This window comes from Crotalus tigris, unplaced genomic scaffold (genome assembly GCF_016545835.1).
Source record: "Crotalus tigris isolate CLP2741 ecotype Arizona unplaced genomic scaffold, ASM1654583v1 scf7180000018612.917631, whole genome shotgun sequence".
NCBI classification, from domain to species: Eukaryota; Metazoa; Chordata; class Lepidosauria; order Squamata; family Viperidae; genus Crotalus; species Crotalus tigris.
This window is the reverse complement of record NW_024097107.1, coordinates 520,879-545,944: the sequence shown is the minus strand read 5'-3', so window position 1 is coordinate 545,944 and position 25,066 is coordinate 520,879. Positions and strand designations below refer to the sequence as shown.

Here is a 25,066-nt window from a genome sequence, read left to right as displayed (position 1 = left end):
ATAGGGATGCAAGCCTTCTCTTCTGTGGTTCTTCAATTAGTTTTCCATCCATATCTCTTCTTCCTTGCTGTCCTCAGGCATCAAATCTGGGCCTTGAATTGATGCCATTTCCCTGCCTTCTGGTTTTTTTTTAATGTATTTTTATTAAATTTATAAAAATATAAATGAAATAAAAAAGGGAAATAATGGGGAAAGGGGGAGAGAGAAGTATGGGATAAAGGGGAGAAAAAGAAAGGAAGGAAGGAAAAAGAAAGAAAAAGAAAGAAAGAAAGGAAAGAAAGAAAGAAAGAAAGAAAGAAAGAAAGAAAGAAAGAAAGAAAGAAAGAAAGAAAGAAAGAAAAGAAAGGAAAAGAAAGAAAGAAAACTTCTGTCTCTCTTCAGGGCAGTAGAATACAAATAATAACACAATAGCATCAACTTTTTACTTTTGCATACTTAATAATGTACCAGCCATTTCTATAACAACAAACCTGCGTAATCAGCAAATCCCTTTTTTTTTTCTATCTCAAGCACAAAATCTAGAAGCGGTTTCCAAATAGAAACCAAGTTGGATGTGTTCTTTTCTTTCCCCTACCTTCTGCTAGCATTCCACCAGATGTGATTGCAATCGTAACAGAGAGGGAGATTCATTTGCTTGCCTGCTGCATGCTTATTCTGAACAAAGCACGGGCTAGTCTTTCAGAAAAAAGGGCGCCTGTTTCCACAAGAATGAGGGCTGACGCTTGAATTGTATACCTCTGTTTACACAAGAGGATACCAGCACCTGGTTTGAAGTCCAGGTATTTCTCTGTCCAAGTGGAAAGAATGCCCTACTTATCCTTATTCTTGCTCCACTTCTGACCTAGGGGTGGGATCTTCTGACCTAGGGGCATTTTTCTCCTCTCATCCCCTTAGTTTGCAGATTCAGGAAGACCTTACTAGTTTTGAGATTGAAACCAATTGAACCTCAGTGGTTCCATACCAACTTTGCCTGCCAAGTTGATAAGCTCAGATTCCTCTCTTCCTGGCACATTCTCTCTCCTTCCTGCCCAATGCCATCTCTCACATGTTCTCCTATAAATAGCTGAGATTCTGCAGGTTGCTGTGGTGACAGCGGCTGTGTGAGAGATCCAGCCGGGTGTAAGGGGGAGGGGTTGGTGCTGAGAAGAGGGCAGAGCAAAAAGTGAGGTCACTTGTTTTGACACCCCCCCCCTTTTTTTTAAAAAAAAAACTTTTCTCCCTTCCCTTTGCTTTGCTGGGCTGATGGACCTCGTTCTGTCGTTTGCTTCTTGGAACTCAAACATTTTACATCTGTTGGCACTCTGTAGCAGGCAATGCCCATCTAATTGGGGCATCCCCTAGCCAGGGATCTGCCCAATGCAGGGGTAGGCAACCTTGGCTCTTTTATGACTCGTGGACTTCAACTCACATATCGCTTACTCCCCGCCTTGTATAGCAGCATAAATTCTGCTCACGATTGGGATCATAAGTCGAGGACTACCTATGTAATTGCAGTAATTCCAAATTATTTCATCCCATTCGGAAAGTGCTAAACACAACCCCAGAGAGAGGTTATCATCTCTATGGTAAAACATAGAAAGCAATGCAATTATTCCCTAGACCAGGGGGTGGGGAACCTTGGCTCTTGTATGACTTGTGGACTTCAGCTCCCAGAATTCCTGAGCCAGCCATGCTGAGGGGAAAGGGAGAGGTTTCCAAGCTGAGCCATACTGGCTCAGGAATTCTGGGAGTTGAAGTCCACGAGTCATAAAAGAGCCAAGCTTGCCTACCCCTGGCCTAATGTCTCACTTTCCTCCTCCCAATCCATCTTGTTTTCCAGAGGTGCCTTCTCAGAGGTGGTGCTGGCGGAAGAGAAATCGACTCAGAAATTGGTGGCCATCAAATGCATTGCCAAGAAGGTGCTAGAAGGAAAAGAGACCAGCATTGAAAATGAGATTGCCGTCCTGCACAAGTGGGTGGTACCTCTCCTTATTCTCTGCCCCCTTTACTCTTATCAGTCTGGTTCAGAAAAATAGCTGCTGACCGTTCAGACCAAAAATCTAGATCTTTTCTGAACTGTGACCAATCTAGTTGCTTTGGAAAGCTCAGAAGCAAAGCCAACCTGGAGCAACTAACCTCTATTGCATCTGTCCAAGATTTTGGTTCCTCACACTCGTGAGAGATTCGGGTTAGGGATGTTGGCCTGTTGCTTCTCGCTTCTTTGTTTGCAAAAGAAAGTTACACATTTCTGGTGCACTGCTTTTTTTGCTGCATAAGTGGAAAGCAGGGAAAAGGAGAAATCCTGGTACAGGTAGTCTTCGACTTACAGCCACATTTGAGCCCAAAATTTATGTTGCTAAGCAAAGCATTGGTTAACTAAGCTTTGCCCCCTTTTATGACCTTTCTTGCCACAGTTATTAAGCGAATTAATGCAGTTGTTAAGTTAGTGAGTAAGGTTGTTGACTAAATCTGGCTTCCCCATTGACTTTGCTTGTTAGAAGATTGCAAACCGTGATCACATGACCTCGGGACACTGCAGCCGTCATAAATATGAGTCGATTGCCAAGCGTCTGAATTATGATCACATGACCATAGGGATGCTGCAATGGTCAAAAGTGTGAAAAACGGTTATAAGTCACTTTTTCCAGTGCCGTTGTATCTTTCAACAGTCACTAAACGAAATCTTATACGTTGGGGGCTACCTGTAACATTTTTCGTTAAGTTTGTTTTTTAAAAGAACAAACATAATTGCTGTGCTTTGCATTGCTTCTCTTATGCCACAGCATCTTTCCACATATCATTCAGTGAAGTGCAGAGATAACAGTGGAATTGTCTATTCCATACTGCATGGCCCCCAACAGTGAATAGCATAGGGGTATAGCCCTGGAGATTGTATCACCAGCTGCTTCAAGCAATTTTGCCCTCAGATTGAGTCATTTCCAGCAGTAGAATGGGATTGGAATGATGGAATTGCTTAAAGCAATAAAGTACAGCAAGGTAAAACAGGAAGGGCCAACAGGATTTTAATTCTTTTACCTGATCATTTTGTGTCAAAACCAAATGGGCTACTTTCCTTCAAGGCACATGAATAGAGTACATGAATAAATACACATAGTTGTATCATCACAATTAATCTAGCCTAGGGGTGGGCAACTATTACCCCTTTATGGCCTATGAACTTATACCAAAAGTGCTTTTTCCAAAAGGCAACTGGACTTTCTTGTTTTTTTTTCTTTGAAAACATTTTGTTTCTCATCCAAGAAGCTTCTTCAGTTCTAACCTTAGGTTCAATTAGAACTGAAGAAGCTTCTTGAATGAGAAGTCAAATGTTTCCAAAGAAAAAATTAAGAAAGTCAAGTTGCTTTTGGGGAAAAAGCACCTTTGGGACAACAATTATGGATGATTGAGAATCTCCATAGAGACCTGTGGCCTTCAACTCCAAGAATTCCTGAGCCAGGGTGGCTGGCTCAAGAATTCTGGGAGTTGAAGTCCACATGCTGTAAAGGGGCCATAATTGAAGTCCACATGCTATAAAGGGGCCATAATACCCCTGATCTAGTCCTTTAATACAGAGATCCCCAACCTTTTGGGAACCAGGGACCAGTTCCGTGGAGAGAGGCTTTTCTGCGGACTGGAGGGTGCATGGTTTTGTGTGCTGCCTGCATCTCGCGGATGGGGCTTTGCTTGTTTGTGCGGACCGGTTGCTGGCATGCCAAAGCCCAGTATTGGTCCAGGGACCGGGAGTTGGGGACCCCTGCTTTAGCAACAAAAAAGACGTTCCTAAATCCACTCTCAGATGCAGTGAAAATGCATTGTCTATGTCTAATTAAATTGTTGGTCTAAGCCAGTAATTAGTTCCCAACCTTTTCCATGACCCACATCCCTAGGAAATGTGTGATTAATATTCACATCCCCTACGAAAGTAATTGTGACTAGTGACTTATGCTTAAGGGACACTCACCACTGTTTGTTGCACCCCCTGAAATTCTATCTCTAATCCCCTGAGGTGTGGGCCCCCTAGGTTGGGAACCCTGGTCCAAGTTAAAAGAGGCTGTTTTTTTATATTACAACATTGAAGCCTATCGATGTCAGTATATGATTTTGGTCATCCCTAATCGTGATAAACATTGGCTAACACATTACAGGACTTAAGATTGGGAAAATTGCCTTACCCAAATGGTAGGGATTAAATTTCCTTTGGTTGAGGTGATTTTTTTCCTTCCTTCCTTCCTTCCTTCCTTTTTTTCCTGTTTGTGGGCCCCTTGTCCAAGGAAGTCTACTGTGAAGTGAGAAATTTAGAATTGGGTTGAGGAGCAATAGTTCCTCATCTGATCAAGTTTCCATTCTCAGTTGCTTCAAAGCAAGCACATCACTAGCCTTCTGCACCAACCAGATATCCTTTTTTTAGTTACCATATCTGATGTGGGATATCAGCTTTTCTGAAAATAGTCCAGGTTGGCACCACACAGTGTTTTCTTGTGACCAGAACAAGCCGTGTGACTATTACCATCCATTGCTCATGCTTCAATAGGGCACCCTATCTGCGTGCTCTGGCATGACCCCTTTGCTGGCTATTCCTCTGTAATTGTCACATTCGTTGTCTGTTACAACACTGGAGTTTTTCTTAGTGTTACTAAGACCTACTGGTGAGTTTTCAAGTGATCGGTTCTTGCTTAGCATCAACTATCACTAAATAGGTAGCTGAAACTAGCAAGCCGGAAAGTTTATTTAAAAGGAAAGAGCTGTGCAAATTCTCTGAGGCCAATGACTTATTGCTGAAGTGGTTTATTTAAAAAAAAAATCATGAAAGAAAACACTAGATAATATGATAAAAGCAACAGCGAGGTGAAAGCACATTTGTACATATAAACAGTATCTTATCTCCTGCCTCCAGGTAACAAATATTAGTTTTAGTCCAACAATTTGGACATGCAGTTAACTCCATATTTACTTTGTCATTGCTATTTTTTTTTTTTTTTTTTGGTCTTGCTGTCTTTCCTTAGAACATCCAGACAAAGCTACTATCAAATTCTTGCAGCTCTATGGACTTTATTCCTTTTTTTCTGCTTTAGTTTTGGCACTACTTTTTTTTTTAAAATAATTGCATCAGTACCTTGTCCACTTTGGACTGGTGAAATCTTGCTGAAGCTTTTCAAGACTCTTAATATCTTTAATTACAATCTCCCTGCTCACTATATCTGTTTTTATTGCTTCCTACTAATCACCGTAGGAGGATTACTGGGTTTTGTTTTTTCTCCTGAATTGCACCTTGAATAACCACTCTGAAATGTCCTTAGTATCCATTCTTTCACTATGTAGCAGTGGTAGTAGAAGCTTTCAATAACTGGCTTTTTTCACTATCTCCTCTTTTTTCTCATATAAAAATGGCTATAATAATAGGATGCCAAGGACTTGGTGAAGGACCACAAGAATGTTTTAGTGGTGAAAATAATAATAATAATAATAATAATAATAATAATAATAATAATAATAATAATAATAATAATGTTGGAAGGTACCTTGGAGGTCATCTAGTCCAACCCCCTGCTCAGGCAGGAAACCCTACACCATTTCAGATAAATGGCTGTCCAGTCTCTTCTTAAAAACTTCCAGTGTTGTTGGAGCATTCACAGCTTCTGGAGGCAGGTTGTTCCACTGGTTAATTGTTCTAACTGTCAGGAAGTTTCTCCTTAGTTCTAGGTTGCTTCTCTCCTTGATTAGTTTACTTGAGACCAGTCATATACCGGTAGTCCTTGACTTACAACTGTTCATTTAATGACCATTTGAAGTTACAAAGGCACTGAAAAAAATGACTTGCGACCATTTTTCTTTTCTTTTTTTTTATTAAAAGTTTTAAAATTTTTATACAATATATATATCCCAAATCCCTCCCACCCCTCCCACCCCTCCCCCACTTCCCAGAGCTGATTACAGGGTTACAAATAAACAATCATAATGTTGTGACCATTTTTCATACTTCCAACCATTGCAGCATCCTCATGATCATGTGATCAAAATTTGGATGCTTGGCAACTGGTTCCTATTTATGACTTTTGCGACCTTCTGACAGGCAATGTCAATGGGGAAGCCAGATTCACTTGACAAACATTTTACTAACTCAACAACTACAGTGATTCACTTAACAACCATGGGAAGAAAGGTTAGAAAATAGGGCAAAACTCACTTAACAACTGTCTCACCTAGCAACGGAAATTTGGGGCTCAAATGTGGTGATGAATGGAGGATTACCTGTAGTTTCCTGTTGCCTGGTATAGGAACGTATTTATCATACCCATATTTGTTAGTGATCCTTTACAAAATTAATAATTATTTCCTTTCGATCGTGGGTGTCCACCTTTTTGGCTTGCCTGGACTGCATTGAGTGAAGAAGAATTGTCTTGGGCTGTATATAAAATATGTAATATAAAAAAAATTCACATAATAATGTTAAAAAATTATGATCTTGTGGGGCCACATTATTACCTGTCTCAGGGCTGCACAAAGCCTATGGGTCGTGGGTTGGATACACCTGCTTCAGATAATAATTTTGTCGAAGTGCCTACAACATTCCTTCAAAAGCACTCTGTGTGATATCAACAAACTGGTCTGCATAACAATGTATTGCCAATTTTTTAAAAAAATGCTTGCATTCTTTCCCTCTTTTTAAAGGCAGATCTGTAGTGATTTTGTGTTTCCCTCATTTCCATTTAGCGTTTTTATAGTCATTTCTGTGCCGTGGCTCGTTAATTCTTACCTTAAACAAGCAAATTGGGGTAGTAAGAGCAATAATTGTAATTCCCCAGTTGTTTGCGTAGAAAGCCCTGCATCTTGATTAAAGAATCTAAGTGACTTTGTGAGAGAGGTAAAGGTTTCATATGGGGGAAATAAATGAAAAGATTTGGAGGCTGTGTTCATGAGACAGCTTGAATCCAAAATAGATGAGTGTGTTTCAGTCTAGTGTGCTTTGAACTTAATCCTATGCAGTTAGTTTATGCTATATTATTCAGACAGAGAACTTTAAGCTAATTGAGTAATCCACGGTTAAGTTAACAACAGGGAAACAAGTTAGACAAAAAGAACTTAATTGATACTTTAAAAAGCAAATAGAAATCAAGGAGTGGATTCAAATGGTGTTTATATATGTTAGTTACTATTTCTCAATAGGGCATTAATTAGTACCAGTCCTTTGTTACAAATTGGTCAAATGTTCTTGATATTTTAGGGACTTTTCTCCCAAAGTTCACAATGCATTCTAAATTTCTTTCTTTGGAATTTAGTTTCTACTTGACAATCAGATGCTTTATTCTCCCAATACGTTTAATCCGGTCCAATTTTTTGACCAGTGGATCTGCCCAGTAGATCAGGGGTCCCCAACCGGACCAGCACTGAACCACAGCATGCCAAAAACCAGGCCACACAAACAAGTGAAGCCCCATCTGCGGGATGCAGGCAGCAATACAAAACCACGCTCCCTCTGGTCCATGGAAAAACCTCTCTCCACGGAACCGATCCCTGGTGCCCAAAAAGTTGGGGACTGCTGCAGTAGATAATTACATTTAGCAAGGTCAAAATACAGCCACACACCCTCCATTTTCTCTAGGAATGTATCTCCTTCATCCTTGCACCAGGAACCCACAAGCAAAGATTTCTTACATTACAGGTAGTCCTTGACTTAACAACCATTCATTGAGAGACCATTTGAAATTACAACAGCACTGAAAGAGTGTCTTATGACCGATTTTCATATCTACAACTGTTGGATCATCCTCATGGTCATGTGATCAAAATTCAGGCGGTTGGCAATGGCATGTATTTATGACAAGTTGTACTGTCCTGAAGTTATGCGATCTCCATTGATAACCTTTCCACCTGGCTTGCGACAAGCAAAGTCAATAGGGGAAGCCTCATTCACTTAACAACCGCACGATCCACTTAACAACTGTAGTGATTCACTTAACAACTGTGCCAAAAAAGTCATAAAATGGGGCACAACTTACTTAACAGGCTTAGCAATGGAAATTTTGTGTTCCACTGTGGTTGTAAGTAAGGGACTACCTATACTAGCTTTTTCCTCATTGTCCAGGCAGGCATCAACAGGAGCTGTCAAGCGGGGTTTGGGAAGAGGGTCCTAGCCTTGGTGGATGTTGGGATCATGTTCTTCAGTGGAGAGGCCAAATGGATTAACTGACTGGATTTAGGTCTTCCCAGAACAAGACTGACCGGATGGAGTTGTCTTTAATTTTGTGCACAACTGAGTCTTTGCTTACTTACTAACAGGATCCATTCTTCCCATTTTGGGGTTCTCATAAAACATTAATGTCAATTAATTATCTTGGACAAATATGATAAGAGTGAAAGTTAGATTGCAAAGTAGATTTTTCTCCTCTAGAGCAGTGGTCTCAACCTGTGGGTCAGGACCCCATTTGGGGTCGAACGACCATTTCACGGGGGTCGCCAAGCAACGCAGTCTGCCATTTTTTTTACCCTTTTCCTTAGCTGTGCTACTCCCTTTTATTCTATTGGCTTTTGAAAGCCAATAGAATAGACTCTCTTGAATAGAGTCTAATTCTATTGGCTTTCAAAAGCCAATAGGAATTATCCAGGCTGTCTCTGCCCTGCTGAGCCCGCCAAAAGTCCCATTCTGCAAACGGTGCTGCACCAGTTGAATAGTCCTCGACTTACGACTGGTTGAGTAGTTCTCGACTTATGACCGGTTGGGGGGGGGTCGTGGCACTAAAAATGTAGAGAACCACTGCTCTAGAGGAAAGGGTGGAGATCCCACCACCAGCCTTCTCGTAATCCTATATCCAAGGTTCTTTTGCACTGTTTCCTCAAGACTCGCCCATCCCTTGAGGTGGGATTCTGTTTCAAACTACCCAACTTTCCACACATACACCCTCATACTGACTGTGATATCAGCAACTTTTATTCCCAGGTTTGCTTTTTCTTACTTCTGTGCTTTTTCTCTTCTAAGTTCTTCCAAAACTCATTCTAGTTGCCAGATTTTATTAACATTTTCCAAACGTGGTCTCTGTTGATATTTGACAAAATCCCGGCCATCTCACCATGTCATGAAACCTTCCACCCACTGAGAAATAAGACTAACACTAATCCTGCCATAGTTTTGTGAGGCAACTTCTCCCAATCTGAAGATAACAAAAATGCATATAGTAACGTGAATGCAGAATGTTTTTTGCTACTGTGCAGTATTCAATAACGATGAGGACACTCTGTCCCATGGAGAGTAATGTTTGTATTTTGCACTGTGAGATATTTCTGAGCTGATACTATATTTTCCTTTTACAATAATATCAACATTAAAACGATCAAGGCAAAACGAAATAGATTTCCTTCGAGATCTATACAGCACCTCCTAATTAAAACACGTTTCCCCTCTTGGCAGAATCAAGCATCCGAACATAGTGGCCCTGGATGACATCTACGAGAGTGGAGGGCACCTCTACCTCATCATGCAGCTGTAAGTTGAAGGTTTAGGAAAGAGGAGGAAGGGAGCCACAGTTCTCAGGCCCTGTTAGCTAAAAAGGAAAGGAGCGCGGCAGCTCATGTGGTTGGGTGCTGAACTGGAGATTAGCAAGCCCACGCTAGAGTCCTGAGTGCTACTGCATGGCGGGGTGAGTTCCTGTCATTTGCTCCAGCTGCTTGACAGGGACATGAAAGGAGTCCCCACAGGCATTCCCCGGGCAATGGTGATGTCACTGGCTAATCCTTTCAACCTGGAAGTACCTTAAATGGTGCCTCCAACATGAACAGGATGGGAGCTAAAAAGGAAAGGGAGAAATACAGATAGTCCTCAACCTACAGCCGTTTGTTTAGCGACTGTTAGAATTTACAACAGCACTGAAAAAAATTGTCTTACGACCAATCTTCGCGCTTACAACCATTGCAGCATTCCCATGCTCAACATAATCCCTAAAATTTGGGCACTTGGCAGCTGGCATGTATTTACAGTGGTTGAAGTATCCCATGGTTACGTGAACCATTTGCATCTTTCCCAGCCAGCTATCGACAAGCAACGTCCACGAAGGAAGCTGGATTCACATAACCACTGCAGTGATTCACTTATCAACCAGCAAAAAGGTTGTAAAATCAGGCATTTAACAACTAGCTCGCTTAGATACAGTTGATGATCATAAGCTGTGGGCTACCTGTAGCATGGTGTGTCCTCGGCTTCCCAACTCCTTTGAGTCTTGTGGTGAACCTAATCCAGTGACAGTGTACCTATGATGCATGTCAAAAGTGACATGCCACAACATTTTGAGTGCCATGCCAACATTCACCAATACTTGACCAGAACTATTCTCAAAACTACAACTCAAAAACGGTTTATATTTCATTTCATCTTTCGCTGTTATTACTTGTCATTTTTTATATAATTCATAGCCACACATTTGATTGGATTGCATATTTTTTAAGATAAATATGTAAAGAATTGTTTCTCCTTTGTTGGGTGTGGTAGTGATATACCCACAGAGTCAGGTTAGGCATTTTCTGAATTTCTGATATGCCAAGCCCAAAAGGTTTGCTATCACCAGCCTAATCCATGTTAGAGGCTCATAAGGATCTGTTTGCATAGATCTTACTTGTATTCTATCTCCCTCTGACAGGGTTTCTGGAGGGGAACTTTTTGACAGGATAGTGGAGAAGGGATTTTACACAGAGCGAGATGCCAGCAAGCTGATCCGTCAAATCCTTGATGCCGTTAAATACCTGCATGACATGGGCATTGTGCACCGTGACCTCAAGGTGGGTTGTTGAACTTGGCCGGGTGTTCCTGCATATTGTAGCCCTCCTTCCATTAAGAGGTGTCCCCACAAGCTATTTACTGAGGGATAAACTAAACACAATTCCTGCAACTGTCTATGGAGATTCTCAGTCATCCAGATCATGGTGGTCCCAAAGGTGCTTTTTCAAAAGGCAACTAGACTTTCTTTGTTTTTACTTGGAGATGTTTTGCTTTTCATCCAAGAAGCTTCGTCAGTTCTGACTGAATAGTGGAGGATGGAAGGATTTATATTCCTTGCCGTCATCTGGTCATTAGCACTCTTTCTGAGAGTTGTTGAGGCCACTTCGAGGTTTATCTGAGCCCTCAGGGTTTCTTGAATAGTAGAAATTGGGGTGAAATCTTATTGGAACTGCTGAAAGGACTGTAGTGGGATACGACACCAACTATCTCCTGTTTACAACATGGTCCTTTCAGCAGTTCCCAAAAAGGTTCCACATCTATTTGCACTATTCAGGTGACCCTGAGGGTAACAGATAAACTTCCAAGTGGCCTCATCAATTCTCAGAAAGAGTACTAACAACCAGATAACTGCAAGAAATATAAATCCTTCCATCCTCCACCATTCATTCAGAACTGAAGAAGCTTCTTGGATGAAAAGCAACACATCTTCAAAGGAAAAAAAAAGCCCAGTTACCTTTTGAAAAAGCTCCTTTGAGAATTCTTGCAATTAGTCACTGCATGTGGGTTTGTTTTTATTTTTAAAAAGCAGGTTTAGATTTTCTTCCAGTATAAAATAGCCAATGTCCTCCATCCTTCCCCTTCCAATTACAGTTGCAGTATGCGTGTGATGTTAAAATACTCCTATTCTCAAAATCCCATGCCAAATCCAGCCCCCCCACAACCATTAATGCAGTTGTATTTATTTAAAATGTATTTGTTGAAAACATCCCTGTATTATTTGTTATTTATGAAAATCTTGAAGATAAAAAAAATATAAAAATGGCATTTGATCGGTCTATGAATTGCTCATTTCTGCGGTTATTGATCATAAATGCTCCACGCTAAAGAAAACAGTAAAATGCTTTTATAAAATGAACGAACTTTCAGTCTGAGAAGTGCAGAAAATCTTCCAGCAGTGATGTTGGAAATATGTAACTGGAGAGTTGACTGGGACGAGTTTAAATAAAAATGTATAGAAATAAATCTTACGACTGTTTTTATTTTTCTAAAAGCTGTCTGGTGGGAATTTGAATAAACATTTCTGCAAAGGAAATATGTCTTCCCTTCTCTCCCCTCCCCCCCCCTTTTATCTGATTACTTGATGCAAATCAGTCTCCCTGCCAGGTTTGCCTTGTAATGAAATGATTATTATTGTGGGTTAATAGCAACTGAGATGAGATCGAGGGAGATTTGGAGTGACTTGCAGCAGGAAATCAGATGTGATAAACCTCCCGTCTGAGATGGTCGCTGTGCAAGTTCGTCTGTGCAGCTTTGTTTTAGGTTTTAATTTGTTAAGTGTGGGCATGCTAATTCTGGAAAATTCAAGGCCAAAAGGGTTTAAACCAGAGCGCTTAGTTCTAAAACAGGGGTTCTCAACCTTGGCAACTTTAAGACTTGTGGACTTCAATTCCCAGAATTCCCCAGCCAGCTTTGCTGGCTGAGGAATTCGGGGAGTTGAAGTCCACAAGTCTTAAAGTTGCCAAGGCTGAGAACCCCTGTTCTAAAAAGAGATAGAGAGAGAGAGAGAGTGCTTAGTTCTTAGTTCTAAAAAGAGACGAGAGAGAAAGAGAGAGAGAGAGAGATCACATAAACAGAGGCATAGAGTCAAGATCACATGGAGTATTAGTACTACTTTATAAACTTTAGTAAGACCACATGCAGAATATTGCATCCAGTTTAGGTCACCACATTATAAAAAGATGTTGAGACTCTGGAAAATGTGCAGAGAAGAGCAGTTAAGATGATTAAGAGCCTGGAGACTAAACATATGAAGAATGACTGCAGGAATTGGGTTTGGCTAGTCTACAGAAAATAAGAAACAAGGGTGACATGATAGCAGTATTCCAGTATTTGAGGGGCTGCCACAAAGAAGAGGGGGTCAAATTATTTTCCAAAGCACCAGAAGACAAGACAAGAAATAATGGATATAAATTAATCAAGGAGAGAAGTAATCTGGAATTAAGGAGAAACTTCCTAACAGTGAGAACAATTAACCAGTGGAACAGCCTGTCTTCAGAAGTTGTGGGTACTTCATCACTTGAAGTTTTTAAGAAGAGATTGGACAGCCATTTGTCTGAAATGGTATAGGGTTTCCTGCCTGAGCAGGGGGTTGGACTAGGAGACCTCCAAAGTCCCTTCCAACTCTATGCTATATGCATGTAAAGGAGATGTAGAGTCTAATAAATAAGAAGGAAGAAGCCATAGGATACACAAAGAAGAATGCTTACACTTACAACATCCTGTTTCTCTCTTGATCTAGCACAGGGAAAGAGAGAAAAAAGAAAAAAAGTTGTAATTATTAAAAATCAGATAATTGTACATTTATCAGATAAATATATTACAGCTCTCAGGAGTTGCAGGCCAGCCTTTTTTTCTTTATATATGCAGAAATGACAAAAGATGACAGTGGTTTTCTATGAACAGTGTCAAACAGTGGCTAGAAATGCAAATGTTACAAATTGCTATATATTTGCCTAAAAAACACAATATAGTTAAACTGAATGTCGGATGTTGGCCTCTATGCAGAGCAAGCCTTACCTGCCACTCATTAGAATCAGCCACTCATTACTGATGGTGCCAGTAATTGATGGCTACTTTCGGTGTCTGAAGATTGATTGCCAAGCCAGGATTAGAAATGACACCAGATTTGTGTAAAAAGCTCTCACCGGGCAGATGTGTAGATATTTATTTCATTTTAGAAACATATGTCTATAAGCTCAGCTTCTTCTAATCTTTGTTTCAGAAGAGATACCACGCAAACTGGACATTTCCAGATTGAGGAAATGTCCTGCCTGACTTTCCTTGTTGCTATAGAATATTTAACTATCAGAATGATTGAAGCATAAACTACCATTATTTGCTCCACTTGAAAAAAATAGGGTTTTTTTCTTCTTCATACTAGCAAGTCAGATGGGATGGGGTGGTGTAGGGTGGAGGAGACTTCATTGGCCAGGACAAACAGGCAGACACTCTTAGCCTACTCCTCTTTGCATCTTTTTTTGCATGAGAGAGGGAGGGAGGGAGGGAGAGAATGAAAGAATGAATAACCTGACATGACAACTATGTTAGCTATCTGGACCTTGGAATCTGAATCTTGTTAAATGTCTCTCCTGCCAATAGAAGTTCAGGATGATTAAATATATTTTTAATCATAGTTAAAAAGAATAATAAATTTTGGGAATGAATATATATTAGCTTAGGAGGAATATATATTTTAAGTAGTATTTTACTTTTTATGTTTCTTTACTCTCGCTCTCTTTTCCTTTTATTTACTGTTTTTACCTATTGTTTAAGAAATGTAAAAGTGCTGAGATGGTTTATATGGGAAAAATGGATTTAAATCTTTAAATGTAATTAACTGTTGAGAAAATCTTAACTAGCAAGAATACTTTGAACCTACTTTTTTCAAGTGGAGCAAATAATGGTAGTTTATGCTTCAATCATTCTGATAGTTAAATGTTCTATAGCAACAAGGAAAGTCAAGCAGGACATTTCCTTAATCTGGAAATGTCCAGTTTGCGTGGTATCTCTTCTGAAACAAAGATTAGAAGAAGCTGAGCTGAGACCTATGTTTCTAAAATGAAATAAATATCTACACATCTGCCCGGTGAGAAACAAATCTAAATGAGGACTGTAACAGGATATAAGATGAGGCAACCAGAATGATTAGATAGAAAAGAAATATTATATTGATGTGATCATTATTTCTAGGAATATTGGGAAAAGTCATATTTGTAACTGTTATTTATCAAAATAATAAGAACTGTATTATTTCTAGGTTTGCAAAGAAGACATTTTGGGGAAAAGGGGAAATCAACTAAATGTACTATGTGGATTATGGATTATAGAAACCAGTTGTTAATGTAAACCCAGCAAACTGTTTACCAACTATGATTTATGTCTAAAAAAATCAATACAATATATGGGAAAAGATGTATACTAATTCCAACAAGGCTAATAGACAAGACTTTGGGGGCTGTTAAAAAAAAAGTTCAGGATGATATACATAAAACAACCCCACACAAAAATAAAAACTTATTACGAGACCAAGAAAAACAGTATTATTCACCTGAGAAGGGCATTAAAACTGAAATGCAACATAAATCAGGGAGGGGCCCATCTGAGGTGTTTGCCATTCTCCCATTCCTTCTATGGGCATAGCTACTGCTTATTTGACATGGTCTAGTCTGCAGTTTTTCCTCCAGTCTCCCAGAGTCATTCCCACACACCACTGCAGGTAATCCTTGACTTACAGCCATTTTATTTAGTGACCATTCAAAGTTACAACGGCACTGAAAAAAGTGACTTATGACCATTTTTTGCATTTATGACCATTTCAGCATCCCCGTGGTCAAGTGATCAAAATTCGAATGCTTGGCAACTGGTTCATATTTATGACAGTTGCAGTGTGTCCCGGGGTAACATGATCACCTTATGCAGCCTTTCGACGAACAAAGTCAGTGGAGAAGCCAGATTCACTTAACAACCCGTGTTACTAACTTAACAACTGCAGTGATTCGCTTAAGAACGGCGGCAAGAAAAGTCTTAATATGGGGCAGAACTCATTTAACAACTGTCTCACCTAGCGACAGAATTTTTGGAGTCAATTGTGGTTGTAAGTCGAGGACTACCTGTACAGTGAACAATGTTTACCCTATGTTGTAAATGGTCCTCTCACCTCACTCCTTTCCTTTGTAGTAACTTAGATCAGGGATCTTCAAACTTGGCAATATTAAGACTTGTGGACTTCAACTCCCAGAATTCCTCAGCCAGCCCTTTTCCCAGGGAAGTACTGTACGTCTACCAAGATGTATATTCTAAGTGAAAGTAGCCTGTGCTGGTCCTCTGATTACAGAGATGTCTCTACCATTAAGGCAAAATGAAAGAGACACTCTCAGTGATAGACCAGGGTGGGTAGCAAACTGAGGACTCATAGAACAAAGAATCATATGGCTGGAAGGGACATCAGAGGTCTATTAGTCCAACCCCCTGTTCAAGACAGGAGACTTTATACCATCCCAGTTAAATGGTTGTCCAGAAGGCAGAGAAGCGAGAGGGAGAAGAAAAGAAGTGTGGATCATAAAATAACAATAACAACTAAAAAGCAGATGGGAATGCAGACATGAGCTAAGAATTTCTGATGTTTCATTCCCACCTGCTGCCTTTCCAGTCTGCCACTTGGAACAGCAATTTCAATGTGTGTGGAGCCTGTAGCTTGCTGTAACAGCATTGCTGCTGTCTATGGGGTAACAGCAGAATGGAATGGAATCGAACGGAATGGATGAATGGAATGGAATGGAGCGGAAGAATGGAATGGAATAGAATGGAACGGAACAGAAGAATAGAATACAATGGAATGGAATGGAACGGAAGAATAGAATAGAATACAATGGAATGGAATGGAATGGAACAGAAGAATGGAATGGAATGGAATGGAATGGAATAATGGAATGGAATAATGGAATGGAATGAAACAGAAGAATAGAATAGAATAGAATAGAATAGAATAGAATAGAATAGAATAGAATAGAATAGAATAGAAATGGAATAGAAATGGAATAGAACAGAAATGGAATAGAACAGAAATGGAATAGAACAGAAATGGAATAGAACAGAATAGAATAATTCTTTATCGGCCAAGTGTGATTGGACATACAAGAAATTTGTCTCCGGTGCATAAGCTCTCGGTGTACATCCAAACAGCAACAAAGTGATAAGTCATAGATCCTAAATCATAAGATACAATCCTAAATCATAAGATACAAACCACAATTGATAAATCATAGAATACCAGTAGGAGAAGGTAGTAGCAAAGATGAGAGGTGAGAAAGATGAGAAGATGGGAAAGATGAGAAAATGACAAGGATATTAGCAATACAGCCTGCTACATGGGTAAGTGTCTTTTTTATGCATAACGCAGAATGCTGAGGGAGTTAGATGTTTAGCAGAGTGATGGCATGGGGGAAATGTCTAGTTGTTTTGGCACAGCGGTGTCTTGAGGGAGAGGATGAAACAGCTTATGTCCAAAATGTGAGCGTCTGTAGATATTTGCTCAGTTCCCACCTGCTGCCTTCCCTGTCTGCCACTTAGAACATCTGTTTCAATGTGTGTGAAGCATGAAGCTTGCTGGAACAACATTGTTGCTGTCTGTGGGGTAACCAGTTGAAGATGTAATGGTAACTCTATTGCTGCTGCTCATGCATGAATACATAAGAAGTGCTGGGGAGGGGGGGGTCTCCTCCTGCCTGGGGCTGGGACTCATTTGTTAACAGGTTAATGATACTGATACTGTTGTTGATATTAGAAGCTTTTAGTTGTATATGTAGGGTGTGTTTGTTTACACTTGTGTTTCTGGGGACCATCCCTTTGATAAATTCTGCCCTTATCTCTGTTTCCTTTTGGCACTGTTTAGAGGAATGGAATCCCAACCTGTTTCCTTTCTTTGAACTCCATCCTTAGTTCCTTTCAAAAAAAATGATGCTTATCTTTTAAAGCCAGCTTTAGGAAACTGGGCTCAGGTTTTTTTTAATTGACTTTATTTTATTTCAGGAACTTATTTTCCATAGCCTATTTTGTTCAGGTTGGTTCTCTTATTGTATTTTATAAGGTGGGGTATTTTTAATTTTTTAAAACATTTGAAGCATTTAATAGTCTATAGTGGTCTGTTTGTACGGATTTACTCTGACCGCACTATATTCTGCAGTTTGATAAAGCTGTTAAATTCTCCCAATTCTGCCTTCTTGCTTCCTTCCAATTTCCCATCAGCCGGAGAACCTGTTGTACTACAGCCTGGATGAGGAATCCAAGATCATGATTAGTGACTTTGGGCTGTCGAAGATCGAAGGCTCCGGCAGTGTCATGTCCACAGCCTGTGGGACTCCTGGCTATGTGGGTGAGCAGCAAGGGTCCCACTCCTCATAAAACAATACAAATATTTGGGGAGGGGTGAGAGCAAAAAGCCAAAGTAACAAACAATCTTATCAATCTTAAGAGGTAACCATTTCCTTGAGTTCAGCTTCTTGTGATTATGTAAGACTATTCATCAAGGCCGAGTTTTTTGTGTTAACAGGGATTCTTTTTTTGGATTCTATTTCATTCTTTGTCTAGGCCAGTGGTTCTCACCCTGTGGGTTGGGACCCCATTTGGGGTCGAACGGCCATTTCACGGGGGTCGCCAAACAATGCAGTCCGCCATTTTTTTCCACTTTTCCTTAGCTGTGCTACTCCCTTTTATTCTATTGGCTTTTGAAAGCCAATAGAATAGACTCTCTTGAATAGAGTCTAATTCTATTGGCTTTCAAAAGCCAATAGGAATTGTGCAGGCTATGTCTCTGCCCTGCTGAGCTGACCAAAAGTCCCATTCTGCAAACGGTGCTGCATCAGTTGAGTAGTCCTCGACTTACAACCGGTTGAGTAGTCCTCGACTTATGACTGGTTGGGGGTCGCGGCATTAAAAAGGTTGAGAACCACTGGTCTAGGCCAGGAGTAGGCAACCTCGGCTCTTTTATGACTCATGGACTTGAACTCCCAGAATTCCTGAGCCAGCCATGCTGAGGGGAAAGAGAGAGGTTTCCAAGCTGAGCCATGCCGGCTCAGGAATTCTGGGAGTTGACGTCCACGAGTCATAAAAGAGCCGAGGTTGCCTACCCCTGGTCTAGGCACTTCCATCCTTATAATTAGTATCTTTCTCTTTTGCTCCTTCCTTTTAAAGAGACTTATAATGTTGTTTGCTGTTCCTAAATTGCCCCTTTTTGGGTCATTTCCATTCCAAATTGGAAGGATTTTGTGGGATTTTTTTTCTCTCTCTCTCTGGAATCTAAGTAAATTAAAGCATTCAATCTTTCATGAAAGGTTTTTCTCAGGAAGAGTAATTGATAAACAAAAGACTAATTCAGGATTTCCATAGCCATGCCATTGAGTGGGAAGAAAAAGGCAGGAAGGAAGCTACCAAGGAGAAATGTCTGCTATAAAGAGAATTTATTTTGAGTAACCCTATGACAGGAGTTGATTCTTTGGGACAGGAATTGCCAAATATGGTATTTGTTCTATTGTGCTGGGTTAAACTTTTAAAGCTTTAAATGTCATTTGACTACAAATTTCATTTCAACATACCTTAACCAGGTACCTGTAAGTATGTTGGACCCGAGATGGGATCAAATCTGGAAGCATGACACCTTCAAATGACCTTCATATTTTGTAAAGGAAAAAGGATTGAACAAATATCCTGGGCCAGAATGGAGAATTATCCTGGAGGGAGATGGAAGGTTGAAATAAGTTTTAATAGACTTTTGATCACTAGCTCTATTAATGAGATAGCAACTCTCAGAACTGGGTCAAACCATCTATGGCAGGGTTCTTCAAACTTGGCCCTTTTATGACTTGTGGACTTCAACTCCCAGAATTCCTCAGCCAGGCACGTCCACAAGTCATAAAAGGGCCAAGTTTGAAGAACCCCGATATATGGCTTCCTAGACACTGTTGGACTATCATTGCTAAATAGTGAGTTTGTTGATTAGGTCTATTGGAATCCAGTATTTGAAGGCCTTCTATCACCTCTGAAGGTACTCCCTAGCGCAGGGGTGGGCAACCTCGGCTCTTTTATGACTCATGGACTTCAACTCCCAGAATTCCTGAGCCAGCCATGCTGAGGGGAAAGGGAGAGGTTTCCAAGCTGAGCCATACTGGCTCAGGAATTCTGGGAGTTGAAGTCCATGAGTCATAAAAGAGCCGAGGTTGCCTACCCCTGTCCTAGCGTAAGAGATATATTAACCAGTTAGTATTAGTGGGTATAGCAACACATTTCAGTCTGTAATAGTTGCATTTTTTTCTTTCATGTTGCTTCCCCGATGTGGCCCAGCTCCTGAAGTCTTGGCACAGAAGCCTTACAGCAAAGCTGTGGACTGCTGGTCTATTGGAGTCATTGCCTACATCTTGTATGTATTGAGTCAAATTGGGGGGGAGGGTAAAGAGGAAGATAGGGAGGACTGATAATACTTCCTGTTGCTTCTAAATACATTTCTGTCTAGTTGTACTTAATGATTTACAAACATGATCCTGCCCTTTTGCCCTCCTTTGGCATTTGCATAGCTGCTTCATTAGTCCATTGTTATTCTTTTGCATATGGAGTTTAATTTTATATGATTCCCCGTTTGCAATTTGGAGGATAGGAAATTCCACTCCCTTTGATCACCACATGATTCTCTCTTCTTGCTTCCACTCCTTCAGTCTAGGGAATAATTGCACTGCTTTCTGTGTTTTGCCATAGAGATAATAATAAGTGTTTAGCACTTTCCGAATGGGATGAAATAATTTGGAATTACTGCAGTCACAAAGGTAGTCCTCGACTTATGATCCCAATCATGAGCAGAATTTCTGCTGCTACACAAGGTGGGAGTAAGCGATATGCGCCTAATTTTATGACTTTTGCCACAATGGGTTAAGAAAATCTTTGCCGTTGTTGTGAATCACGTGGTTGTTAAGCAAATCTGGCTTCTTCCATTGGCTTGTTGTTATCCCGGGATGTGGCAGCCGTCATAAATACATGCTGGTTGCCAAGTGTCCAAATTTTGATCACATGACCATCGCGATGCTAGGATGGTCGTTAAATGCAAGGCACTCTAACTTTGAACGGTCACTAAACGAATCGTCGTAAGTTGAGGACTACCTCTATTTGTTATTTACTATCTCTACAGGAAAGTTTAACAGCTCAATATTCTACCTGACATTGTTCCTATTCTTCCTCTTCTCTTTTCTGGGCCCAGGTACATAATCACTTCTCTCTCTCTCTTTCTCTTCTCCCATGGATCTACTTCTTTTCCTCACTGTTTCACCTGTTCCCCAATCTATATTCCCCCTCCCTGCAATATGGACCTGTAGATTTTATAGTCACGCGTGCCCTGTCCCCCCCTCCCTCTTTTATCTCAGACTATGCGGCTATCCCCCATTTTACGATGAGAACGATACCAAGCTGTTTGAACAGATCTTGAAGGCTGAATATGAATTTGATTCTCCCTATTGGGATGACATATCGGACTCAGGTGAGGAAGAGACAGCTTACATTTCTCGGGATGGCCAAATCAGAAGTCGAGGGGGATTCTGTAGGAGCTGTGATGTCAAGAGTTTGCTTCTCATTCACCTTTTTTTTTTTTTTTTGCTTCCAGCCAAAGATTTCATCCAGCATTTAATGGAGAGAGATCCCCAGAAGCGATTCACTTGTGAGCAAGCCCTACAACACCCATGGTAAGATTTACCATTAGCGTTTGAACTTTTAAGTAGGACCAGTGTAGCTTTGATGTTTTTCTGTGCCTTTTCTCATATTCAGTAGTTCCATTGACCTCATCTGTGGCCTGCCAGCCAACCCAAGATTGTTGCTTCTGACATTTTGTTTATCACCATCAAATTTCAAATAAAACGTGCTGCTTAAAAAAAAGCATTCATGCAACTTTAATACGTGTTATTACAAATTGCTGGTCACAACTAGCGATCACAGCCTGGCATGCAGCAACCATCCTCAATACGTATCGGCTGCCAGTACCCAAAATTTGATCATGTAACCATGGGGATGCTGTGACGGTCCTAAGTGCGAGGACCAGTTATTTTTTCTTTCAGTACCATTATAACATTGATTGCTAAATGAATGGTTTTAAGTGAAGGACCAACTGTAGGAATGATTATATGGCTATTTTGTCCAAAGCCAACTTAGAATATGATCTGGCATACCCACCTAAGCAGGGTTCACATTATCACCTGGCAGGAAATGAAAATATACAGAAGGAATTAAAAGTAAGCTGGTTAACTTGATTTAAAGAAAAACAATGAACTTGTTTTTAAGAACGTTTTTAAGACGTTAAAAGCTTTTAAAGAAGTTTTTTAAAAAGTTTTAAAACTTTTTTTAAAAGAACTTTAAAAAACCTTAAGAGAGTGGACAGCCACTTGTCTCAAATTGTATAGGGTCTCCTGATTGAGCAAGGGGTTGGACTAGAAGACCTCCAGGGTCTCTTCCAGCTCTATTCTGATTGATTGACCTATTTCTTCTCCCTATGGTGGCCTTTCCTTGTTATCGGCACAAACTCTTTCGTAGCAGAGGTCTCAATTTCATTTGGAAACTGGAAATGAAACTTTTGTATTAATTCTGCAGGCTCTTATTTTGTTTGCAGAAGTTCTATCTTTGTTGCATAACTTGATGTACTGTGAGGGCCTTGCATATCAAACATATAGCCTGAAGTAAAGCTCTGTAAAAATAAATGCTAAAATGACCCCAATGTAAATAACCTAATGAATCTCTTTGCGGAGTTTATCCATCAATTGGGTAACACCACTGGTTCCTCTTTTATAGCTGGCCCCTCTTACCTTCTATGGAACTGGGGTGTCTGTCAATAGGAATGAATGCTTTCTGTCTTCTCAGGATTGCTGGAGACACAGCGCTAGATAAGAACATCCATCAGTCAGTCAGTGAGCAGATCAAAAAGAATTTTGCCAAAAGCAAATGGAAGGTGAGGATGTCCAAAAGATGCTTTTTGATTATTCCAGTGCTTGTTTTGCTTGATTGATTTTTAATACCCCTTTTCCTGAAGAATATGGTATAGACAACAAGTGAAGGGAAGGCGGATGAGTGATATTCCTATTCCTGTCTTCCCCAGCATCAGTTAAATAAACGTAAAAGGTATTTGTTAGGTTTTTAATGTTTTAATGCTGGAAGCTGCCCAAAGTCTTTTGCAACAAGATGGGTGGCAAATAAATTCAATCAATAAATTCAATCAATCAATCAATCAATCAGTAAGTTCTTGACAGCGTGGGCAGCTGTCAAAGGAGTTAACTCCTAAAAGTTTTGCTCGCTTGCCAAAAAGTCTGCGGGAGAGTGACATTTGCTTTGCTTTTCGTTTTTTTTCCTTTCTTCCTCCTCTCCCGTTCAGCAAGCCTTCAACGCAACAGCTGTGGTGAGGCATATGAGGAAGCTACAACTTGGCACCAGTCAAGAGGGGCCTGGCCAAGCCTTGCAGGAGAGCAACGGTGAGAGGTTGCGAGTGTCTCTGTGTGGCCTTTCTCCTCAAAGCCCTTCCTTCTGTTTGTGAGCATTGATGTCAGTCGGCCAGCTGTGACAGCAGCGCCAAGTATTTGATCTTTGCTTTGGAGCCTACTTGTTCTGCTGCCAAAAACGTACAGATAAAGCTGGCCGTGCTGGGGACCAGACCCCATGACTCATATAGTGGGGGACAACTGGGCCAGCAGCTGGAAGAAGAACCAAGGTCTTCAGGACCTTCTTACCTTTCTAAGCCATCTCATTCTGAAGATCGGCTCAAGCCAATAGGAGCTTCATTGTATGTCAGTGGGCTATTGAGTTCATGTGATGCTGTTCCTTAAGTCACATTCCAAGAATAAAGTCTTATAAACCATGGAGTGAATCTGGTCACTGAGCAAGGGAAGGACAGACTGGGTAGCTTCCCTTCCCTGAACTAAAGGAAGCCCTGGAATCATCTCATTTCTAGTTAATCTGTTCTTGATTGTCCTTCTCTCCCCCTTTGTCTTCTTCAGGCTCGGCTACTAATAGCAGTGAGGAATCCTTGGGGAATGGCTCTCACTGCCAAACTCAGGACTGAACATTCACCAAAGGACAGAGGACTAGATGGCAGAGCCAGCAGCAATCATAACAGAGGGGGCAGCCCCAAGCCCTGTTGTAAGAGCTAGGGAAGGGTCCGGGACCATCATCACACCTTCCTACCAAAGTACGGCCGAGTCCCACTGTAGGGGAATGGAACCTGTCCCCTATTAATTGGCGTCCTCCAGAATCTGGAACTGGAGGCTAGTATTTTCTAAGCCATACACTTCCCTGGAGATGCTTTATCCTCTCCTGTTCCAATCCCCACCCCAATCCCCCTGTTGGTCACACCAATAAGACCCATCCTGTCCCCTATGCTCATTCTTCATCTGAAGACAGCAATGACGCCATCCCTTTGGCCCACCATCTGAGTGGCTAAGTCTTGGAAAGAAACATTCAAGACCCCCTCTGGCTTTCTGCAGCAGCCGCTCAAGTGGGAGTTTGATCTCCAACTGTGCCCCCCATCACATCGCTTGAGGAAACCAATGAGAATCCCTGCTTCTCTCACCTGGTCCAACCAAGCCAACCCCAGGAACGAGGACATACATACACCATAGCTGGCACTTGGCTCAGTTGCGCAGTGTTGGAGAATAAAGATTGTTTTGTTTGCAGAGAGAAGTTTGCAGTAGCTTGTAGCTTTCCACCTATGCGATCTATTGAAGTTTCCAAAGACAAAGAAACTGCTTTTGTACAGTCAAATATAGGAGCTAGAGCAGCTTTCCTATTGGCCTGTGGAGGCGAGAGGCCATGGCTATCCTGAGCAGTGTCTATGGAGATTCTCAATCATCCAGGTCATGGTTGTCCCAAAGGTATTTTTCCAAAAGGCAGCTAGACTTTCTTGAAAACTCTTCGCTTCTCATCCAAGAAGCTTCTTCAGCTTCAGAGAAGCTAAACGTTTTCAAGGGAAAAAAAACCCAAGAAAGTCCAGTTGTCTTTTGGCAAAGCAGCTTTGAGACGTCCTGGCAGGGATAGGCAACCTCGGCAGGGGTTTATGGCAGGGATAGCTGACTCAGGAATTCTGGGAGTTGAAGTCCATGAGCCATAAAAGAGCCGGGGTTGCCTACCCCTGGTTTATGGGATTTGATTTCTGAGCAGACCGAGCAATACTAAAAAGTCACTTCTTTTGGGGGGCCAGCTGTGCCTCTTCCAATGTCATTCTGCCAACTCTGGAGAAAGACTGGTCATGTTTTAAGAGTGGTCGTTTTGCTGTCCTCTTAACGCAGTTACCCAAACGAGGGGGGGGGGGAAATGTAACCGTTTTGCAGGTGATCACAATACAAAATGGGGGAAAAGCCAGCTGGGATCAGATCTTTTCAATACTCCCTAAGCAGCTGTAAAATTATCTTTAATATTGTGCGGCTAGAAGGAGAGGGAGGGTGGGTTTTAAAGTAAGAATAAACTCATAAATTCATGTATGTCTCTTTGACTTCTCTCTTAAAAGTTGTGCGAAATAGGAGAGGGTTGGTGGGAGATTGAATTTGGCAATTCTTAGAAGTCGTGGCGAAAGTAGTAGAGGAACTTTGTAGTGAA

At 41.0% G+C, this 25,066-nt stretch overlaps 1 protein-coding gene across 3 annotated transcripts in view; it reads left to right on the top strand.

Annotated features, from left to right (window-relative positions):
- CAMK1 (calcium/calmodulin dependent protein kinase I) overlaps positions 1 to 24,804 on the top strand; it is a 41,146-nt gene extending 16,342 nt beyond the window's left edge. For 2 of the 3 annotated variants that reach the window (XM_039355172.1, XM_039355173.1), the window contains exons 3-12: positions 1,820 to 1,951; positions 9,383 to 9,457; positions 10,605 to 10,743; positions 17,708 to 17,834; positions 19,799 to 19,874; positions 20,866 to 20,978; positions 21,102 to 21,180; positions 22,346 to 22,433; positions 22,854 to 22,950; positions 23,473 to 24,804. In XM_039355172.1, coding sequence (XP_039211106.1) covers positions 1,820 to 1,951; positions 9,383 to 9,457; positions 10,605 to 10,743; positions 17,708 to 17,834; positions 19,799 to 19,874; positions 20,866 to 20,978; positions 21,102 to 21,180; positions 22,346 to 22,433; positions 22,854 to 22,950; positions 23,473 to 23,537 — 991 coding nt within the window. In that variant the 3' untranslated portion in view covers positions 23,538 to 24,804. The remainder of the gene's footprint in view (positions 1 to 1,819; positions 1,952 to 9,382; positions 9,458 to 10,604; positions 10,744 to 17,707; positions 17,835 to 19,798; positions 19,875 to 20,865; positions 20,979 to 21,101; positions 21,181 to 22,345; positions 22,434 to 22,853; positions 22,951 to 23,472) is intronic. The other variant, XM_039355174.1, reaches the window with a different exon arrangement.
- Positions 24,805 to 25,066: the final 262 nt, after the last annotated feature.